This window comes from Olea europaea, unplaced genomic scaffold (genome assembly GCF_002742605.1).
Source record: "Olea europaea var. sylvestris unplaced genomic scaffold, O_europaea_v1 scaffold3173, whole genome shotgun sequence".
Classification (NCBI taxonomy): Eukaryota; Viridiplantae; Streptophyta; class Magnoliopsida; order Lamiales; family Oleaceae; genus Olea; species Olea europaea.
Genome location: NW_019250541.1, coordinates 25,527 through 46,116, shown reverse-complemented (window position 1 = coordinate 46,116; position 20,590 = coordinate 25,527). Strand labels below are relative to the sequence as shown.

The 20,590-nt window shown below is 30.4% G+C and overlaps 1 protein-coding gene across 1 annotated transcript; it reads right to left on the bottom strand.

The window, feature by feature from the left end:
• Positions 1-14,890: 14,890 nt before the first annotated feature.
• Positions 14,891-18,195, bottom strand: LOC111385487 (uncharacterized protein YnbD-like). Its single transcript, XM_023009881.1, has 2 exons — positions 17,224-18,195; positions 14,891-15,209 (listed from the first exon to the last, which is right to left on the bottom strand). Exons 1-2 carry the CDS (start codon positions 17,765-17,767, stop codon positions 15,016-15,018), a joined length of 738 nt encoding a protein of 245 aa, XP_022865649.1. The 5' UTR covers positions 17,768-18,195; the 3' UTR covers positions 14,891-15,015.
• Positions 18,196-20,590: the final 2,395 nt, after the last annotated feature.

The following is a 20,590-nucleotide window of genomic DNA, read 5'->3' as shown; positions in this document are numbered from 1 at the left end:
ATGAAATGTGTGATTGAAAAGTTTTGGATCCAATAAAATATGTTGTTAAATTTCATTGTTATTCTTTGACTTGGATTAGAATTTATATTTTAATCCTTACCAAGTAGGGTTACAAGTAATTTTTTTTTATTTTTTTTTTAACTTGGCCAAATATTGACTAAATTACCTGAGTTCCAAAGATTACTCCAGCATGCAACTTAACCTCATTATGATAACAAAGTAAATAAGCTAAACACAATATGGAACTCGAAAAGATCACGTGCTAGTCACAAAATTCGATGAACATCACATAAACAAACAAAATCAGTTGAACTGCACCAAAATCGCACATGATATATTTGTAATGATGCATTTAATAGTACCAAAATTGCACGAGACATATTTGTAATTATGTATTTAATAGCACCAAAGTTGCACGTGAATCGCAGTCGATGTATTTGTAAAGGTGTATTTAGTAGCACCAAAATGGCTTGTGAATTACTCATGATGTATTTGTAAGGGTGGACTTAGAAGCACTAAAATTGCACGTGCATTGCAGGTGATATATTTGTAATTATATATTTAAAAGTGTGAATGCATTGGTAGTGACGAAAATTTAGTGATTTCGAAAATAATATATATGTTGAAAATCTCCAATAATTAAGACCATCGAGAGATTATTATTTATTCAAAGTTGGTATATTTACAATTGTGATTTGTTAGAAATTAATGTGCAAAAAATCTTATTATTTGTATTAATACTTTAAATTTATTTTGTGACTTGGAATGATTGATGCTCAAGTTTGTTTATGTAGTCTAATGCTAACTCCTTCAGTTTTTAACTTAAACAATTTGATTATGATGAATCTCTAAGGCTACAACTTCATCCAGTGTCCAAATATGGCACTATAATCCCATAGTTCGGCACAGTAATAATTTGATTAAATTAAACTTAAATTTCATATCAAACTAGAATTTGGAACTGCAAATTAAGAATAGAGCTCTGGAGCTACATACCTTGAAAGTCGATCTCAGGCAACTAATTAATTTAATTATGGTTCATAGTAATGTTCTCAAATGCATTAAATTACAATCTTTTGTTATATAATGTCGGGTGGTTTAGGGATTATGTACGTTCTTGTTTAAGATCGTTATTCTCTAACAATGTAGCTTATTTGTACTTCACAATTTTCAAGGACATAAGTATTAAATTCTATCGAAAACTTAATAACATAGAAGATCCATAAAACATTGATTCAATAATGCATTTGATAAAAATAGAAGTATTTAACATTTTATCAATTGTTTCAATTCTGTTTAGACCAACAATCAGAAAAAGTAATGAATAATATGTACGATCATCATTCTCCAATAATCAATGTTACCAAAATTAGACTGGGCCGACCGATTTAACTAAAGAAATTCGGAACCAACTTAATATTTGGTCCAATCATTATATATTAATCGAAAAAGAGAGAACATATAATTATAAACCAATAAACCAAATGGTTAACTACAAATCAAAAACCCTATCACGACTTTTTCGCGAATTTTATAAAGCTATTCTTTACAAAATATTTCAGTTTGATTGGACACAATCATAAATACATTTGCAGGGTTGCTGCTTTTATATGAAACTCATCGTGCACATTTCTTAAGATCATCCGTTGTGGGATTGTAAAAGATACGGTAGCCAAATGAAATTTTAAATGTTTAATTAATTACTTCATTCTACATTAGCATGAATTTAAATCATGGCCCCCAAATCACAAGCTATTGTGTTTAACATATTAATGATTAGTTTCTGAAGTTTTAAAATAAATTATATGATATTAAATGAAATTGACAAACATGGATTTATACTTATTTTGAATTATTAGTATTAAAATTAAAAAAATTGTTTTTGTTTTAATATTTTATTGCTTGTATGTGTATTTATTTACTTAATTTTGACGTCCGGCTCGGCCCCATTTGCCATTGGATCCTTGACCCTTATCTTTTTTTGGGTCAATGCTTGAGTCTATTTTTAAATCATTGCTAGTAATTATGCTCCACATGTTTCGAGGCCTTCAATATCAAATTCAACCAAAATTTAATTAATATAGAAGATCTCAATAATGCATTTGACCATAATAGAAGTATTTATTATTTTATCAAATTATTTCAATTATGCTTAGACTAACAATCAGAACAAATAATAAATAATATTTAAAAAATCAGAAACATAAGTATTTATTATTGTTTCAATTTTGTTTAGATTGACAATTATAGATTTAGAAAAAATTAAATAATGTTTAAGATTATTGGTCTCCACTAATGCTGCTTATTTATGCCTCACGTGTTCCGAGGAGATAAATATCAAATTCAATTAATATAAAAGATCCATAAAGCATTGGGTTCAATAATGCATTTTACATAAAACATAAGCATTTATTATTCGGGATCGTTCCTCTTACTCATAAATTTGATTAACTTATTTGACAAATAATCCTGCTTTTAATTTAAGTCAATCCAACATTCAATATGCTTTCACTAAAATCGTGGGAGAGTTTATTATATCACTTAAGATCCAAGGCATCATCAAAGTTGGAATTTCTTTTCTCTTAAAATACCGAAGCACCAATTATAAGCTTGTTTGATTTGTACCACGATCTAGAAAAAAAAATTAGAAAATTATGCTGATTACTTGTTATAAAATAAAGAGAGAGTAAATGAACGAGATAATAGTATTAAGAAAGTCAAAACTCAAGTGTATATTTCATCTTAACAATGATCCGTATATAAGGTTTCAATATGCATTACAATGTGAAGAGAATATACTCTTCTAACCATCTAGACTTCTATGTAATAACAACACATTCATTATTATCTATATTTTTATAACAATGTCTAGCATTAACCAATGATCTATTTTTGAATTTAATTATTATTTATACCCTTGTTTGGTGGAGATTAAAATAAAAAATTTAGTAATTTTGATAATAAAAAAATGATGAAATGTGTGATTGAAAAGTTTTGGATCCAATAAAATATGTTGTTAAATTTCATTGTTATTCTTTGACTTGGATTAGAATTTATATTTTAATCCTTACCAAGTAGGGTTACAAGTAATTTTTTTTTATTTTTTTTTTAACTTGGCCAAATATTGACTAAATTACCTGAGTTCCAAAGATTACTCCAGCATGCAACTTAACCTCATTATGATAACAAAGTAAATAAGCTAAACACAATATGGAACTCGAAAAGATCACGTGCTAGTCACAAAATTCGATGAACATCACATAAACAAACAAAATCAGTTGAACTGCACCAAAATCGCACATGATATATTTGTAATGATGCATTTAATAGTACCAAAATTGCACGAGACATATTTGTAATTATGTATTTAATAGCACCAAAGTTGCACGTGAATCGCAGTCGATGTATTTGTAAAGGTGTATTTAGTAGCACCAAAATGGCTTGTGAATTACTCATGATGTATTTGTAAGGGTGGACTTAGAAGCACTAAAATTGCACGTGCATTGCAGGTGATATATTTGTAATTATATATTTAAAAGTGTGAATGCATTGGTAGTGACGAAAATTTAGTGATTTCGAAAATAATATATATGTTGAAAATCTCCAATAATTAAGACCATCGAGAGATTATTATTTATTCAAAGTTGGTATATTTACAATTGTGATTTGTTAGAAATTAATGTGCAAAAAATCTTATTATTTGTATTAATACTTTAAATTTATTTTGTGACTTGGAATGATTGATGCTCAAGTTTGTTTATGTAGTCTAATGCTAACTCCTTCAGTTTTTAACTTAAACAATTTGATTATGATGAATCTCTAAGGCTACAACTTCATCCAGTGTCCAAATATGGCACTATAATCCCATAGTTCGGCACAGTAATAATTTGATTAAATTAAACTTAAATTTCATATCAAACTAGAATTTGGAACTGCAAATTAAGAATAGAGCTCTGGAGCTACATACCTTGAAAGTCGATCTCAGGCAACTAATTAATTTAATTATGGTTCATAGTAATGTTCTCAAATGCATTAAATTACAATCTTTTGTTATATAATGTCGGGTGGTTTAGGGATTATGTACGTTCTTGTTTAAGATCGTTATTCTCTAACAATGTAGCTTATTTGTACTTCACAATTTTCAAGGACATAAGTATTAAATTCTATCGAAAACTTAATAACATAGAAGATCCATAAAACATTGATTCAATAATGCATTTGATAAAAATAGAAGTATTTAACATTTTATCAATTGTTTCAATTCTGTTTAGACCAACAATCAGAAAAAGTAATGAATAATATGTACGATCATCATTCTCCAATAATCAATGTTACCAAAATTAGACTGGGCCGACCGATTTAACTAAAGAAATTCGGAACCAACTTAATATTTGGTCCAATCATTATATATTAATCGAAAAAGAGAGAACATATAATTATAAACCAATAAACCAAATGGTTAACTACAAATCAAAAACCCTATCACGACTTTTTCGCGAATTTTATAAAGCTATTCTTTACAAAATATTTCAGTTTGATTGGACACAATCATAAATACATTTGCAGGGTTGCTGCTTTTATATGAAACTCATCGTGCACATTTCTTAAGATCATCCGTTGTGGGATTGTAAAAGATACGGTAGCCAAATGAAATTTTAAATGTTTAATTAATTACTTCATTCTACATTAGCATGAATTTAAATCATGGCCCCCAAATCACAAGCTATTGTGTTTAACATATTAATGATTAGTTTCTGAAGTTTTAAAATAAATTATATGATATTAAATGAAATTGACAAACATGGATTTATACTTATTTTGAATTATTAGTATTAAAATTAAAAAAATTGTTTTTGTTTTAATATTTTATTGCTTGTATGTGTATTTATTTACTTAATTTTGACGTCCGGCTCGGCCCCATTTGCCATTGGATCCTTGACCCTTATCTTTTTTTGGGTCAATGCTTGAGTCTATTTTTAAATCATTGCTAGTAATTATGCTCCACATGTTTCGAGGCCTTCAATATCAAATTCAACCAAAATTTAATTAATATAGAAGATCTCAATAATGCATTTGACCATAATAGAAGTATTTATTATTTTATCAAATTATTTCAATTATGCTTAGACTAACAATCAGAACAAATAATAAATAATATTTAAAAAATCAGAAACATAAGTATTTATTATTGTTTCAATTTTGTTTAGATTGACAATTATAGATTTAGAAAAAATTAAATAATGTTTAAGATTATTGGTCTCCACTAATGCTGCTTATTTATGCCTCACGTGTTCCGAGGAGATAAATATCAAATTCAATTAATATAAAAGATCCATAAAGCATTGGGTTCAATAATGCATTTTACATAAAACATAAGCATTTATTATTCGGGATCGTTCCTCTTACTCATAAATTTGATTAACTTATTTGACAAATAATCCTGCTTTTAATTTAAGTCAATCCAACATTCAATATGCTTTCACTAAAATCGTGGGAGAGTTTATTATATCACTTAAGATCCAAGGCATCATCAAAGTTGGAATTTCTTTTCTCTTAAAATACCGAAGCACCAATTATAAGCTTGTTTGATTTGTACCACGATCTAGAAAAAAAAATTAGAAAATTATGCTGATTACTTGTTATAAAATAAAGAGAGAGTAAATGAACGAGATAATAGTATTAAGAAAGTCAAAACTCAAGTGTATATTTCATCTTAACAATGATCCGTATATAAGGTTTCAATATGCATTACAATGTGAAGAGAATATACTCTTCTAACCATCTAGACTTCTATGTAATAACAACACATTCATTATTATCTATATTTTTTTAACAATGTCTAGCATTAACCAATGATCTATTTTTGAATTTAATTATTATTTATACCCTTGTTTGGTGGAGATTAAAATAAAAAATTTAGTAATTTTGATAATAAAAAAATGATGAAATGTGTGATTGAAAAGTTTTGGATCCAATAAAATATGTTGTTAAATTTCATTGTTATTCTTTGACTTGGATTAGAATTTATATTTTAATCCTTACCAAGTAGGGTTACAAGTAATTTTTTTTTATTTTTTTTTTAACTTGGCCAAATATTGACTAAATTACCTGAGTTCCAAAGATTACTCCAGCATGCAACTTAACCTCATTATGATAACAAAGTAAATAAGCTAAACACAATATGGAACTCGAAAAGATCACGTGCTAGTCACAAAATTCGATGAACATCACATAAACAAACAAAATCAGTTGAACTGCACCAAAATCGCACATGATATATTTGTAATGATGCATTTAATAGTACCAAAATTGCACGAGACATATTTGTAATTATGTATTTAATAGCACCAAAGTTGCACGTGAATCGCAGTCGATGTATTTGTAAAGGTGTATTTAGTAGCACCAAAATGGCTTGTGAATTACTCATGATGTATTTGTAAGGGTGGACTTAGAAGCACTAAAATTGCACGTGCATTGCAGGTGATATATTTGTAATTATATATTTAAAAGTGTGAATGCATTGGTAGTGACGAAAATTTAGTGATTTCGAAAATAATATATATGTTGAAAATCTCCAATAATTAAGACCATCGAGAGATTATTATTTATTCAAAGTTGGTATATTTACAATTGTGATTTGTTAGAAATTAATGTGCAAAAAATCTTATTATTTGTATTAATACTTTAAATTTATTTTGTGACTTGGAATGATTGATGCTCAAGTTTGTTTATGTAGTCTAATGCTAACTCCTTCAGTTTTTAACTTAAACAATTTGATTATGATGAATCTCTAAGGCTACAACTTCATCCAGTGTCCAAATATGGCACTATAATCCCATAGTTCGGCACAGTAATAATTTGATTAAATTAAACTTAAATTTCATATCAAACTAGAATTTGGAACTGCAAATTAAGAATAGAGCTCTGGAGCTACATACCTTGAAAGTCGATCTCAGGCAACTAATTAATTTAATTATGGTTCATAGTAATGTTCTCAAATGCATTAAATTACAATCTTTTGTTATATAATGTGGGGTCGTTTAGGGATTATGTACCAAGCACGGAACAAGAACCTTTATTGCGTCGACTGTTATTCTCTAACTTTATTTGATGGTCATACAAAAAATTTAATTATGCATTATTGTTTAAGATCGTTATTCTCTAACAATGTTGCTTATTTATACTTCACAATTTTCGAGGACATAAAGTAATAAATTCAATCAAAAACTTAATAACATAGAAGATCCATAAAACATTGATTCAATAATGCATTTGATAAAAATAGAAGTATTTAACATTTTATCAATTGTTTCAATTCTGTTTAGACCAACAATCAGAAAAAGTAATGAATAATATGTACGATCATCATTCTCCAATAATCAATGTTACCAAAACTAGATAGGGCCGACCGATTTAACTAAAGAAATACGGAACCAACTTAATATTTGGTCCAATCATTATATATTAATCGAAAAAGAGAGAACATATAATTATAAACCAATAAACCAAATGGTTAACTACAAATCAAAAACCCTATCACGACTTTTTCGCGAATTTTATAAAGCTATTCTTTACAAAATATTTCAGTTTGATTGGACACAATCATAAATACATTTGCAGGGTTGCTGCTTTTATATGAAACTCATCGTGCACATTTCTTAAGATCATCCGTTGTGGGATTGTAAAAGATACGGTAGCCAAATGAAATTTTAAATGTTTAATTAATTACTTCATTCTACATTAGCATGAATTTAAATCATGGCCCCCAAATCACAAGCTATTGTGTTTAACATATTAATGATTAGTTTCTGAAGTTTTAAAATAAATTATATGATATTAAATGAAATTGACAAACATGGATTTATACTTATTTTGAATTATTAGTATTAAAATTAAAAAATTATTTTTGTTATAATACTTTATTTTTTGTCGTGTATTTATTTACTTAATTTTGTTGTCCGCTTCGGCTCCGTTTGGCCCTTTAATCCTTGATTTTTATCTTTTATTTGGTCAATGCTTGAGTCTATTTTTAAACATTGCTAATAATTATGCTTCACATGTTTCGAGGGCTTCAATATCAAATTCAATCGGAAATTTAATTAATATAGAAGATCCATAAAGTATTGAGTTCAATAATGCATTTCACCAAAATAGAAGTATTTATTATTTTATCAATTATTTCAATTATTCTAGAACAAATAATGAATAATATTTAAAAAATCTGAAACAGAAGTATTATTATTGTTTCAATTTTGTTTAGATTAACAATCAGAGATTCAGAAAAAATTACGAATAATGTGAAAGATTATTGGTCTCTACTAATGCTACTTAGCCCCTTTCAAACTCTTTTTTCTACAGTATCATTTTCAACCACATATTCATATAATAAAATATTCTGCACTTAAACTCAAAAGTTTTCTTTACTTTTTAATCACACATTCTCCTAAAACACTATTCAAAACTCTTTATTTATTTATTTTAAGAATGACCATCAAATAGGTTCTTTTTTATGCTTCACATGATCTGAGGACATAAATATCAAATTCAATTAATATAAAAGATTCATAGAGCATTGGGTTCAATAACACATTTTACTTAAAACACAAGCATTTATTATTCGGGATAGTTTTTCATACTCATAAATTTGATTAACTTAATTGACAAATAAACATGACCTTTGATTTAAGTCAATCCAAAGTTCAATATATATTTCACTAATATTATGAAAGAGTTTGTCATAACTATTTGAAATCCATAAGATATTGACTGTTGGATTAACTTAAATTAAATGTCACGATTATTTGTCAAATAAGCATGCCAAATTTATGAGTAGGATGAACAGTTCCAATTATTATTTTATCAATTGTTTCAATGTTTAGATTAATCATCAGAAGAAAAATAAATCATCTAACCCTAATCATGGTGAAAATGATACGAGAGTACAAAAATCACGAATTATACAATATCAAATAAAAAAATTTAATCAAAAGATTAATGACGTAAAAAAACTCGATGAATTAAAATTTAAATTCTATACAAATAGAAGGCAAATCCAATATTATGCCCAACAAAAAATTAACCGCACTCAATTCGCACGCAACCTATATACGAATATCTCGTAATGAAATCAAATCCTCATTCTAAATCTGCAATTTCTCAGTCATATATATACATGCATAGACAAGTCATGAGGGTATACAATTGATAAACATCGACGAGAAAATAGATGTCTCGCATAATTCGTCAATATCATGACCAAGCAGTTCGATCCAAAACCAATGCCTAATTTCTACGAATTCTTTATTGAAATTACCCTCACTCCGTCAATGTGATGGCCGAATTACTCAATCATAATCCAATTCTAAATTTCCCATAAATGAAAGTTGTACAGGATTCTCCTCAAACACGGCAAAATATCGCCTATGATAGAGCATCTAGAGATCACAAAATTCAAAAAAATACAACTCTTTAAATGCTCGTGATTTACAATTTATATTATTATTATTATTATTATTTAATATTATTAGTGTAAATCTGTAATTTTTTACTACTTATAAAATAAAAGTATTTATCTTGATTGCAAGATAAAAGTTTCTTTCAAAATAACTTGGCAATTTCTAACATTAACCAACAAATTTTTTATACTTAATTATTACTTATATAAGTAAAAAAAATTTAAGCTTGCAAACTAAATTATCTGAGATCCAAAGATCACTTCAATATGCAACTTAACTTTATTATGAAAATAAACTAAATAAACTAACAAAATATTAAAGTCTCAAAGATCACATATTAGGAACAAAATCAATTGCACAATACCAAGATGTACACACACGCTACACGCGATAAATCTGTAATTGTGTATATAATAGCATGAAGAATTAATATATTTGTACAATCATAGTTGACAATATTGCTTAACAATGTTTGATGTGGCAAAATCTGGATTGTTGATTTAAAAAGTTGCTTTTACATTTTTTATAAATGAATGAATGTGATGATATTTGTAAACAAACATTGTTAACTATCTACATATAGCATGAATATATTGATTGTGTAGTCGAAGTAGTACTGAGTTTGATTAATATTTTGTCTCCAATCAAAAAATTTGTATCAAAATGCGTAATCCATCACAATTTTATTAAAATAACAAACACTGAATGAAGTAAATTTATAAAGCTTTTTCACAGCTACCATTCTAAACTCGTATATCGAGATCTACAAACTAGAAGAATTTATTAAAAAATTAAATTTACCTATGAATGAAAGTATAGTCGTACATTATTGACACAACTCTGTGCATCAACATCATTACTAACTAAATGAGTTTTCTTCACATTGTTACCATGTTTCTTCATATGTATGTTTCAAGCATTTATTATACTCTATATGATTCATTTATTATGTACCAAGACTAATCAAATCCTCAATCTAGCATAATATTTAGCCAAGAGACCCGTTAAGATGATGGCTTTCTGTAAATAAACGAACCTACACATCCAATAAATGATGGTTTCGTGCTAAAATTTAGTTAACGTACATTAAAAATAGAGTAATGCTACAGAGCCGGCCCTGACTCAAAGCAAACTAGGCCACTGCCTAGGGCCTTAGCATTCTAAGCCTCATACAAAATTCCGCACAAAACACGCTTCAATCTGAAACCCGCCTAATCTCTTAAAAAATCATTCGTTTACCTTAGGTTACAAGAACGGGACGGAAGAGGCAGTGTTACCGATTTCTCTCATAATCTCCACCAGAAAATCTATTAATTCCCACACTATTGTTGCATTTATCATCACTTTAGAGAAACTGGATCGGGTCCCTTGTTTACACAAGAAATTCTTGATTCCGATGAAGACTTCTAAAAATCTCAGAAAACTAAGCCAAGGTAAAGTTTTATATTCTTGTTGTGTTTGTTTTTTTAGTATTTTATTTATTTATTTATTTTGACGAGATATATATTCCTGAATCTTCATATTTTGTGTACTTTTGATTTTGGGTCAAAAAAGTCTCTGAAAAAAAGTTGAAAATGGTATTACTGGCTTCTATCAATTAAAACTTGATAAATAATGGAGCTTAGATCAGGGAAATTTAGATTCGTTTGTATTCAAGGTTTGTGTTGTCTTGTTCATTTAGGAAAATTTAAGATGCTCGAAAGAAATTGTGAATCGAAAAGTTCATGCAACTAGGATAAGTTCATTAATTCCAGGTGTCACTGAACAATGGCTTCTACATTTAAGAAATGGCAAATGTGCTGGAGATAACCGATGATACCCCAGAAAGAGCAGGTCAGTATTATAACTTTTGAATTAACCTTTTAAAAGATGTATTTGCACTTGATTGTTGCGTGTAGGGATGGAAACGAGTCGGGTTGAGTCTGCTTGCGAGCCTAAAGTTTCGGCTCAAACTCGGCTCGGTTAAAATGACAGAGCTTTTTTGTGGGCTCGGGCCGGCTCGGCCAAAAAAAATAGGCTCGGCCCGAGTCGGGCAGGCTCGTTTTTTTTTTCCTCCTCCTAAACTTCGACTCTATTCTCACTTCAGTATCAATTTTAAAGTAATTACATGTCAATGCTGGTTTAAGACAATTATTTAATATTTGTCTTAAAGTAATTTAGATGTATTAAGTTAAAAGATTTGGTTGATATATATTCAGTTTCTTGATTACCAGAACTATTTAAGGGAGCATCATGATGATATTTTATATGGTAACAGGTTACACTTTTAGGTGGATGTTTGTATAATTAAAATAAGGCAGCGAACTACTGCCTTTAAGTGGCAGCAGTTTAGGCAGCAAATTTAATTTTATTTTTTTTTAAAAGTTCGCGAGCTCACGTGTTGACTCGGGCAAAGCCCGTGTCCCCAAAATGGGGCTCAGCCCGAGCCAGTGAGCTCGATTGCCATCCCTAGTTGCATGTATGTATGACGCTATAATTATTCTTTGAGATATAGTTTTTAGCATTAAGTTGGAGCATCATGAAGCAATCAAAAATAGTGACTGGAAAACTAAAATCGAGAATAACACTTACAAAAGAAATTGCAAAACATAAGGGTCTCGTACTAATTAGTCGCCTAGGGTCACGAAATTCTTGGGACCGGCATGTTATTTGCAGTCACTTACTATCGTAGTTGTCCTATGTATGTCATGTGACAATTAGTAATTTAATGTATTAATGTAGTAGTTTTTTATTGTCTCACGTATTAAATTATTAACCACCACATATATGCCACGTAAGCGGCTACGATTTTGAACAACTGCAAATATCATTATTCTTAAAGATAAGGAACAAATGCTTCGCTGCAATTATGTATTTTAGTAGTATTTTTATTTTATTTTATTTTATTTTTTGCTTATTTAAAAATACGAGTAGAAAATAAGTCTTTTTAATGCAAGAAACGGAAAAAGGGGGAGAAATGTTGACACGTGGCATCATGAACGGCTGGCAATACATGCCTCGTTTAATATCTAACTTCTATTAAAAAACTTAACGAGTTGTCACTGTTGATGAAACAGTAAATGAATCCCAATTTACTGTACAAGAGAGAAGAAAATGACGTCATTTTTTCTATATATTTTTCCTACTTTTCACTGTTGAAGTTCTCTCTCTCTTTTTTTTTTTTTTTTTTTGCCCTTTCTTTCTCTTCTCCATCCCGATTTTTGCTCCTTATTTTCGGCAACCATACTTCTTATTTTCAAGTATAATAATTTTTATTGATTGATTTACACAGTTGAAGAGGTGTATGAATTTAAATATTTCTTTTTACTCCCCTTTCTTCTCGAAAATTTTTTTTGCTGGTTGTAATGGTTAGTAGTATTTTCTTTGAAAATTTTTTATGGAATTGATTTAAATTTTGTTTCAAGTTGTAAATAAAATACATATTTTCATTTCCACATTTTTGTTTAGGCTGTATAATTAATTATTTTCTTATAAAGTATTGCCTGATTTTAGTTGGGTAAATTAACGTTAATTTGGTAAATTCATTTTTCTTGGAATACCGAGAAAATATTGCTTTAGTATCATCTGTGATGTTAATTTGGTGAATTTATTCTTGTTGGAATATCGAAGATTTAATTTTGCTAATTTTATTGTTGACGCTTTAAAAAAAAATTGCTCCACACTGTGCGGAGTAACTCAGCACTTCGTGGGAGCAAAGTGCGAAATTAGTCCCACAAAGTGCAAAGTTACTCCGCACTGTGCGGAAAGATCAAGTGATATCTTCGAATTGTGCGGAGAGATCAACTCTCTCCGCACAATGCGGAGAGTTTCTCCAAACTCTCTGAGAAACCTTTTTTTTTTTGTTTATTCTTCATTTTTTTGGTTTTTTATTTTTTCATATTACCATTTTTTTCACTATTTTCAAACTCTTTGGAGCTAGATTTGTTTTCCAAGTTTACGACAACTCCGCACTGTGTGGAGAGTTTTTCCAAACTTTCTAGAGAGTTTGGAGAAACTTTTTTTTTTTTCATTCTTCATTTTTTTATTTGTTTTTTATTTTTTAAAAAATGAATGCATTTTAAGTGATGACAAAGTAAAGCGTTGACAAGGAAAAGAATGACTAATGTTTTATTTAAATTTTAACTTAGGTAATGCCTAATTTTGTTCCAATTTGTAATATTTCAAAAATCTTTACATGATTTGTCCACTTCTATGTGCATGAGCATTTATCGAATGGCAAATTTGTTTTCAATTGGGATCGAAACAAGTATTTAATTACAATTAGGTTCAAATAAAATATATATGTCACTCGTTATTACATGCTTTAAAAATATTTTAATTATTTATTACTTGTGTCGAAAAAATAATAAGATTTGTATAGGCCTTCAATTTATTTTTAAGAAATAGAAAATTTGAGAATTTATAGTAGTTTGAATACATAGTAACTTATGATTTATGTTTATGCAACTTAATAAAAAAGTAGCTTCAAAAATTATTTTTTATTACACCATATTTAGAAAGAGAATTTATTGACGAACAATTCCCAATTCAAGGAATGGGAACAACATTGATAATGTCAACTTCTTAACACTCCTTTAACAGCTGGTTTGGTAAATCAAATCAAAATATAAAAAGCAGCTAAAATTTTGTACGTTTGGTACCTACTATATTCCATACCCACATGCACGGAGAACTGGAACGCCACCTTCCAAGGAACAGAGACATAAATATTGTAGCAGCTCCTAGCCGAGAGCTGAAGTCAATTTATCGTAAAAGAACGTGGAATGATAGTTGACACAATTATCTTCAAAATTGAGTCGGATCTCTGTTGCTCAAGAAGCAAATGAATTAAAGTTTTCCATTTTTTATAGTGACACTAAAGAGCCAACAAGTTTTCTGTGCTGACCACTACTCCAACCACACCTATAGAGAACGTTGCAGGGAGATAGGGATGCAAAACTACGACAAGAAGATTGATGCAAATTGTACACAGGAATCACAAACGTGCAGATAGTGTAAAATTCTATTATACCCTCTGAACAGTTCTTGAAAACATACCTGAGCTGTATGTGCACCACCAACCACCTCTACAATCTCATGTACATTTTGGTGCGGGATCCCGCATAAACTGTGCGGGGATTTCTCTGCACGAAATTGGTGTGGAGTCCCCCACGAATTGTCCGGGGACTCCCTTGCACCAATTTCGTGCGGAGTCCCACGCAAAATTATAAATTATCTTTTATTTATATTTCCACAATTTTAAATCTAATTTTTACTAATTGCTAGAGAAGATTCATGCTAAAAAATTTAATTCAAACTTCAAAAGCATATTAGGATTATGCCAAGAAAACTAAAATATCTACATCACACTAATAAAGACATATTAAATACAATAAAATCGTGCAACGCACATAGCATCGACTAGTAGGTAAAAATAAATGTCAACGATGGGATCCTTGTAAATATCTTTTCGAATAATAATTAGTAGTTGAAATACAGGTTGAGGCGAACAAAGTCAAACATCGAGTCTTCCAACGATATTTGTTGACAACATCCAGAAATCACGATAAAATTATAGAACTTACACCAACTTCTTGTGTTTGGCTGGAGAAGATAATCGGTGTTTCGACCATTCTTCCAAGGCTTTACTATGCAGAGCATTCATTTGAATACAAGGCCTTCTTTCTTGGATTAACTTTTCAGCATTTTTCCAATCTTCTGCCAGGCCAAGAGCTACGAGCAGTGCACACATCACTGCAACACTTCGGCCATGACCTGAGAATGAAACAAATGACGAGAAGGTTTTAACCCCAGCAGACATGGGAAAATAGAATCAAGAAAATATTGAGTTTGAAGAACTCAGTTATTGAGTCAATTTATGAAGATCTTCACTTGATAATGGCTTTTCCTTTGAGCAATTATAACAATATCAGAGAAAAATTTTAATTTCCTAAAACATAATTAATTAAATAGTCAAAAACTGAAAACGAATCCAAACACAACCTAAGTTACAGTGTCTTGCTTCGACCTAGACTTAGGAAACTTTAGAGAAAATTCAAACATTCTTAAAATTAAAAAATGATTAAGCTTTGCTGATCTTTTTCAGTGAATAGTCATAGAAGTTTTCCACTTAAAGGAATTCCATTCTGAAGTGTCAGCCCTTGAGCATGAGCAATATACACTACGGGAAAACAGGTAAATATTTATGCACTTTGGAAGGGATTCCAATGGAACATGATACGTTCTACAAACCTACTTAAAACACAATAAGGATATGAAAATATCTTATTAACCCTTAGATTTCAGTTCATAACTCAATTCATTCACATGATTACAACTAAAAGTATTTACAAATTATATTCAAGAGGAAATAAATATTATTGTCTGGGTAAGATTTTGAAGTTGGATTGAAACAGCCAACCAACCAGCTCTCTCTCTCTCCCTCCCTCCAACGAAGACAATGGCACAAACAACAATGAACAAAGTCTTATTCTCAACCATTTGGGGTCGCTACAAGAATCCTTTTTCTCCGCTCCATTTGATTCATTGCTAAATCTAAAGGAAGATTTAAAACAATTAGATCCTTATCAACTACAACAAGCCGTGTAATAGCACATATCAGAATTCTGAATTAGCTAGTTATTTGATCTCGGCCCAGCCTCTCCATGATGATAAGTGTATTTTTTTTATTTTTTTATTTTGTAGCATGTGCTGGTATGTATTATGGGCACAGGGGAATAATTTTGATGGAACTACTCCATTGATTATGCATGAGACTAAGCAATGCCACCATGTCTTTTGAAACTACATTGACTCATGATATTATGGAAGAAGCAATTCAAATTAACCATCATTACCCCTTAACAACTGCAAAGTAACAAAGTTCAAAACTAAAAAAAAATCACAAGCCCTATGGAGCAATATGACAAGTATATTTAAGTGATCCATGGAAAAGGGATTCTATCTTTGACTGTAAAAATATGAAATCTGAACCCAACTTTCCAATACTACGGTGGTGCATAGAGAAGAGAGGGGATAAGAACTAAGAGCGCTAAGTGCATGTTTTGTTAGTGATTAGATTAAAATTTAAACGATTATAAATTAATGGGTCCAGCAGAATGTGTGGACAATAAATAAATAGTAGTTGTTAGTCCCCGAGTAATGTTTGGACAAAATGTATGTTCGACCAGAAGTGATTAAATTATAATCACTTCCCAAACAAGCACCAAGTAGACATAAATGTCATTGATAAAAGAAATTGTTGCCCCATAGAGAATAAAGAGGATTCAAAGTGGAAAAAAATTGTTGCTTTGGTACTTGGCTTAAGAGGTGGCATTTTAATGTTTCACCAGGGAATGACATTTTTCTAGCAACTGCTTGCTCTAAAAGACAACTGGAGAAAATGTTAATCCTGATTTTTATCCTTGGGAATATATGATTTGTACAATATGGACAGTTTTTAGAAAGCCTTTGAGTTTCTCGTGTTCCAAATCTTGGGTGCCTCGTGTACAGTGTTATATATATATAGGAGAAAGGCATTTACAATCTTTTCACAAATGTCGAAGCATCAACCCTTTCGGTAAAAAATACACCATCCCAGTAAGTAAATCAGGATTGATGCTCGCGAATGATACAGCTATATATCGTGCATTTTGTGACGTGTAATGTAATCAACCACAATACAGCTGAAACACGAACATAAAAACAAGTAATATTCACGGCTAGTCCATATTTGGATCATTGACTAAACAAGAACGATTATCATTGGATTGAAGAGATCACACCATACCATATGCGCAGTGGACAAATACCGGTATCTTCTGAGCTCTCTTTCTACAAGCCCACTTCACAGCAGACTCAATCTCAGCTGGCTGAGGTGATCGCGTGTCCCATGTAGGAATGCAAAAATAAGCATGTCCCGAAAGCTCCATTATCCTCGGAAACTCACAAGTGCAGTCGATAATGGCTGGATTACCAGGTGGCAATTTGTCGAGCGAATAAGGCCACCCTCCAACATATAATCCTTCTGAAATCTCACTATACGGAGCCTCTCCACTTCTCAACCTCCTCAAAGCTGAAAATAGTCTAACAAAATATAGATATGGACTGAACATAATTAAGGACCAAATGGGAAATCTCCCATCTGTTCCTTTCCCCAAAAGTATTGGCAGATTAATGGATGGATGTGCAGCAATTGCAACCAAGAAAGACACCAAAGATGCATATAAAACTGGAATTCCTGGCAACATGAAACCACGATTTCTTAGATATGTAAAACCCATGAATAAAGTAGCTGCCTCTAAGCCTATAAGCATAGTTATACCCACACCCATCTTTCTTGAACAATAGACAATATTAAAGTAGAAGATCAATAGATTTTGCACATTTAGTCAGTTCCACAGTTACAGAAATTTGAAGAAAATATAGTCAATAAGAAAAAGGAAATTTTGTACAAACAATACCATTTATATGGATAATTATGAGGATTCAGGATCGCAGATTTGGTCCGGATTTCATGAGGAAGTACGAAGTTAGGGCTCTTAATTTTGAAGAAAGGAAGCACAGGGGGGTTTTGAATATCTGACGAGACCCAAATGGAGGATCATTCGACTCAGTGGACCGTAGAGTTGCCGTGAATAAAAAATATTCGTGAACTCGTTGGCTGCTGTTCGTTATTCCATTGAGTTGCCGTGAATACAATATTCGTGAAATCGTTAGCATCTACTCTTTATTCCATTCCCCCTCACTCAAGTATGCTTTGTAAAGAGAACATTTGTGAACTTGTTAGAGGTCAGTCGATCACTGTTAACAAGAGTTCAGGTCGTGTTCAGGGTGGGTCATCGGCAAGAGCTTTTGTCGGACTTGGGATAGATTATTTTTAAATTAGATGGAGTTAATTGAATAACTTTTTTTGGAAAATTTTATAATATTAATGAAATGATAAATTGTGATGAACTGAAATATCAATTACTTGATCAAGTAGCAATGAGCATATTTATGATGGATTCAAAGCTCTGCAGCTTCCCAATCCTTTATACGCATAAAGATCTCCATTGTATCTTATTTGCGTCTACATTTGAACGCGAACAAAATTCTAACACTTGCTCTAAAATCAAATTCCAACGTTACAAATATTAATTAGAGATGTTAGTAGACTTCGTGCTATAAAAAATTAATTGAATATTGACGCTCTTTTGTTCTCAAAAAATGAAGTCACTCCAAACCTTTTGAAGTTTATCTCCTCTATCATTGTAAACATGTTGCGAGTAAAATATATGGCCCCGTTTGGTCCCCATTCTTTTTCATTGTTTTTCCTCTTTTTTATTTTCAACCAAACAATCTTTTATAAAATAATATTACACGTTAATCGAAAATTTTTCATTCTTTTTCAACAACACATTTTAAATAAAAAAAAAAAAAAACTATTCCAAGCTTAAAATTTGAAAAAATAATAATAAAATGGGGGGCAAATGGTATCTAATTCTACTGGTATGCCACTGTACCTATAATCAATGTACTTTTGTTGGGGAAATAAGATTTAAGTACAAGCATATGTAATAATTTTTACTAGAACTAACTATTGATTTTTTTTTTTATATTCAGGTATCCACCTGACAGTGACTAAATCCTGGAGTCTACACCTTGGCCCCTCAAGTTGCAGACAGGTTAAACCGCAAGTTGTACCCCAAACTGATCAGTGCTCAAGAGCCCTCCAACTAATCTGTCAAAGTGCCAAGCAAGTCGTTTTCCCATATTGGTTACGGGAGCTGTTTAACGCTCCCCAGTCCCCTGTATCTTTGGACTTACATTTCGTACAATTCACATAAATGGCTTCCATAGTATATATGTTACTAGAGTATTGAAATCTAATGCATTTGAAAATTGGGTTATAGCAAATTTCGTACCCTCAAAATTATACTTGCAATCATTAAATAAACTAAATAAAATAACATAGTAAATCTTTTCAGTGTATATATATATATAAAATAAAAAGTAAGTGAGAACTTTAAGGCAAGGAGGATAATAGTCATCAACAATTCATTAGTGGCATAAAGAAAATTTCAAAAATCTTCTCACTTTAAATGCAATTTCTCAATCATAATCTTGTAAATTATTTTCTAGGTCGTGTGCGTTTCGGGAATTGTAAAACGTAGTAATAAGTGATTCATGGCCTTCATAAAATTTTAGCCAAAGGTAAGTTGAGTTCAATATATGACTTATATCGATGACAAATGTTTAGACATCCATTTTCTTATTTGTGCAAAATTCTTGAAAATTTGTTTTATGCTCAGTGATATTATAATATAGTATTCCTAATTCTTTTGAATTGATCTTGAATTAATTTTTAACCCATTTTACACAATTATATTAAAAAATTTACGAACACAACGTCCACGAAAAAGAATACCACCAACATCAAGATTAATAATCCAAAACTAATTTATCAATTACTGTTCTATTAAGCAATGCATTGTTAAATATAAAACTAGGAATCTTATTGTCACTATGAAATTCTTTAATAATACTCATTAAAGCTTTACAAATATTCTTAGAACCATGAAAAAATTTAATTAATGGGAAAATTGCAACGGAGGACCCCAATCCTTTTATTTTGTTGCAGAATATATCTTAACCTTACATTATTGCAGTCGTAATCTCAAACCTTTAACTTCTATTGTAGCCAGAGTCTATCATAGAGTCCATGACAGACTCCATCCGTTTATCCGTTAATTAACCCTAAATTAATGTTTCACTCAAATTGACAAATTAAATGAGGGGTAAAATGGTTAAATTAAATGTGAAAATTTTGAGATTTCTCTTCACTTGTTTGTCAAAATCCCAAACTTAAACCCCGGTTTGGTAGCAATTTTTCAAATCAAAATTTTGATCGTTATTTCGCCATTCCAGTTGTCATTTTTTTTACTTCTTCACTCACAAGTGAAATCCAATTTTATCTCTAACGATCAAAAAATATATTCTCATGATCAATACCGAATAGCACTAAGTCTAATTATGGATCACGCCCCCCAGGGCACATCCGAGTTGGTGGATCAATCACCTTTGGCGCGCTCGCAACCTCAGCGTGGAGAGTTCGATTCATGGTGGGAACCTTTGATCCAATAAAGGGGCAATTTATTGGTGGATTAATCACTATG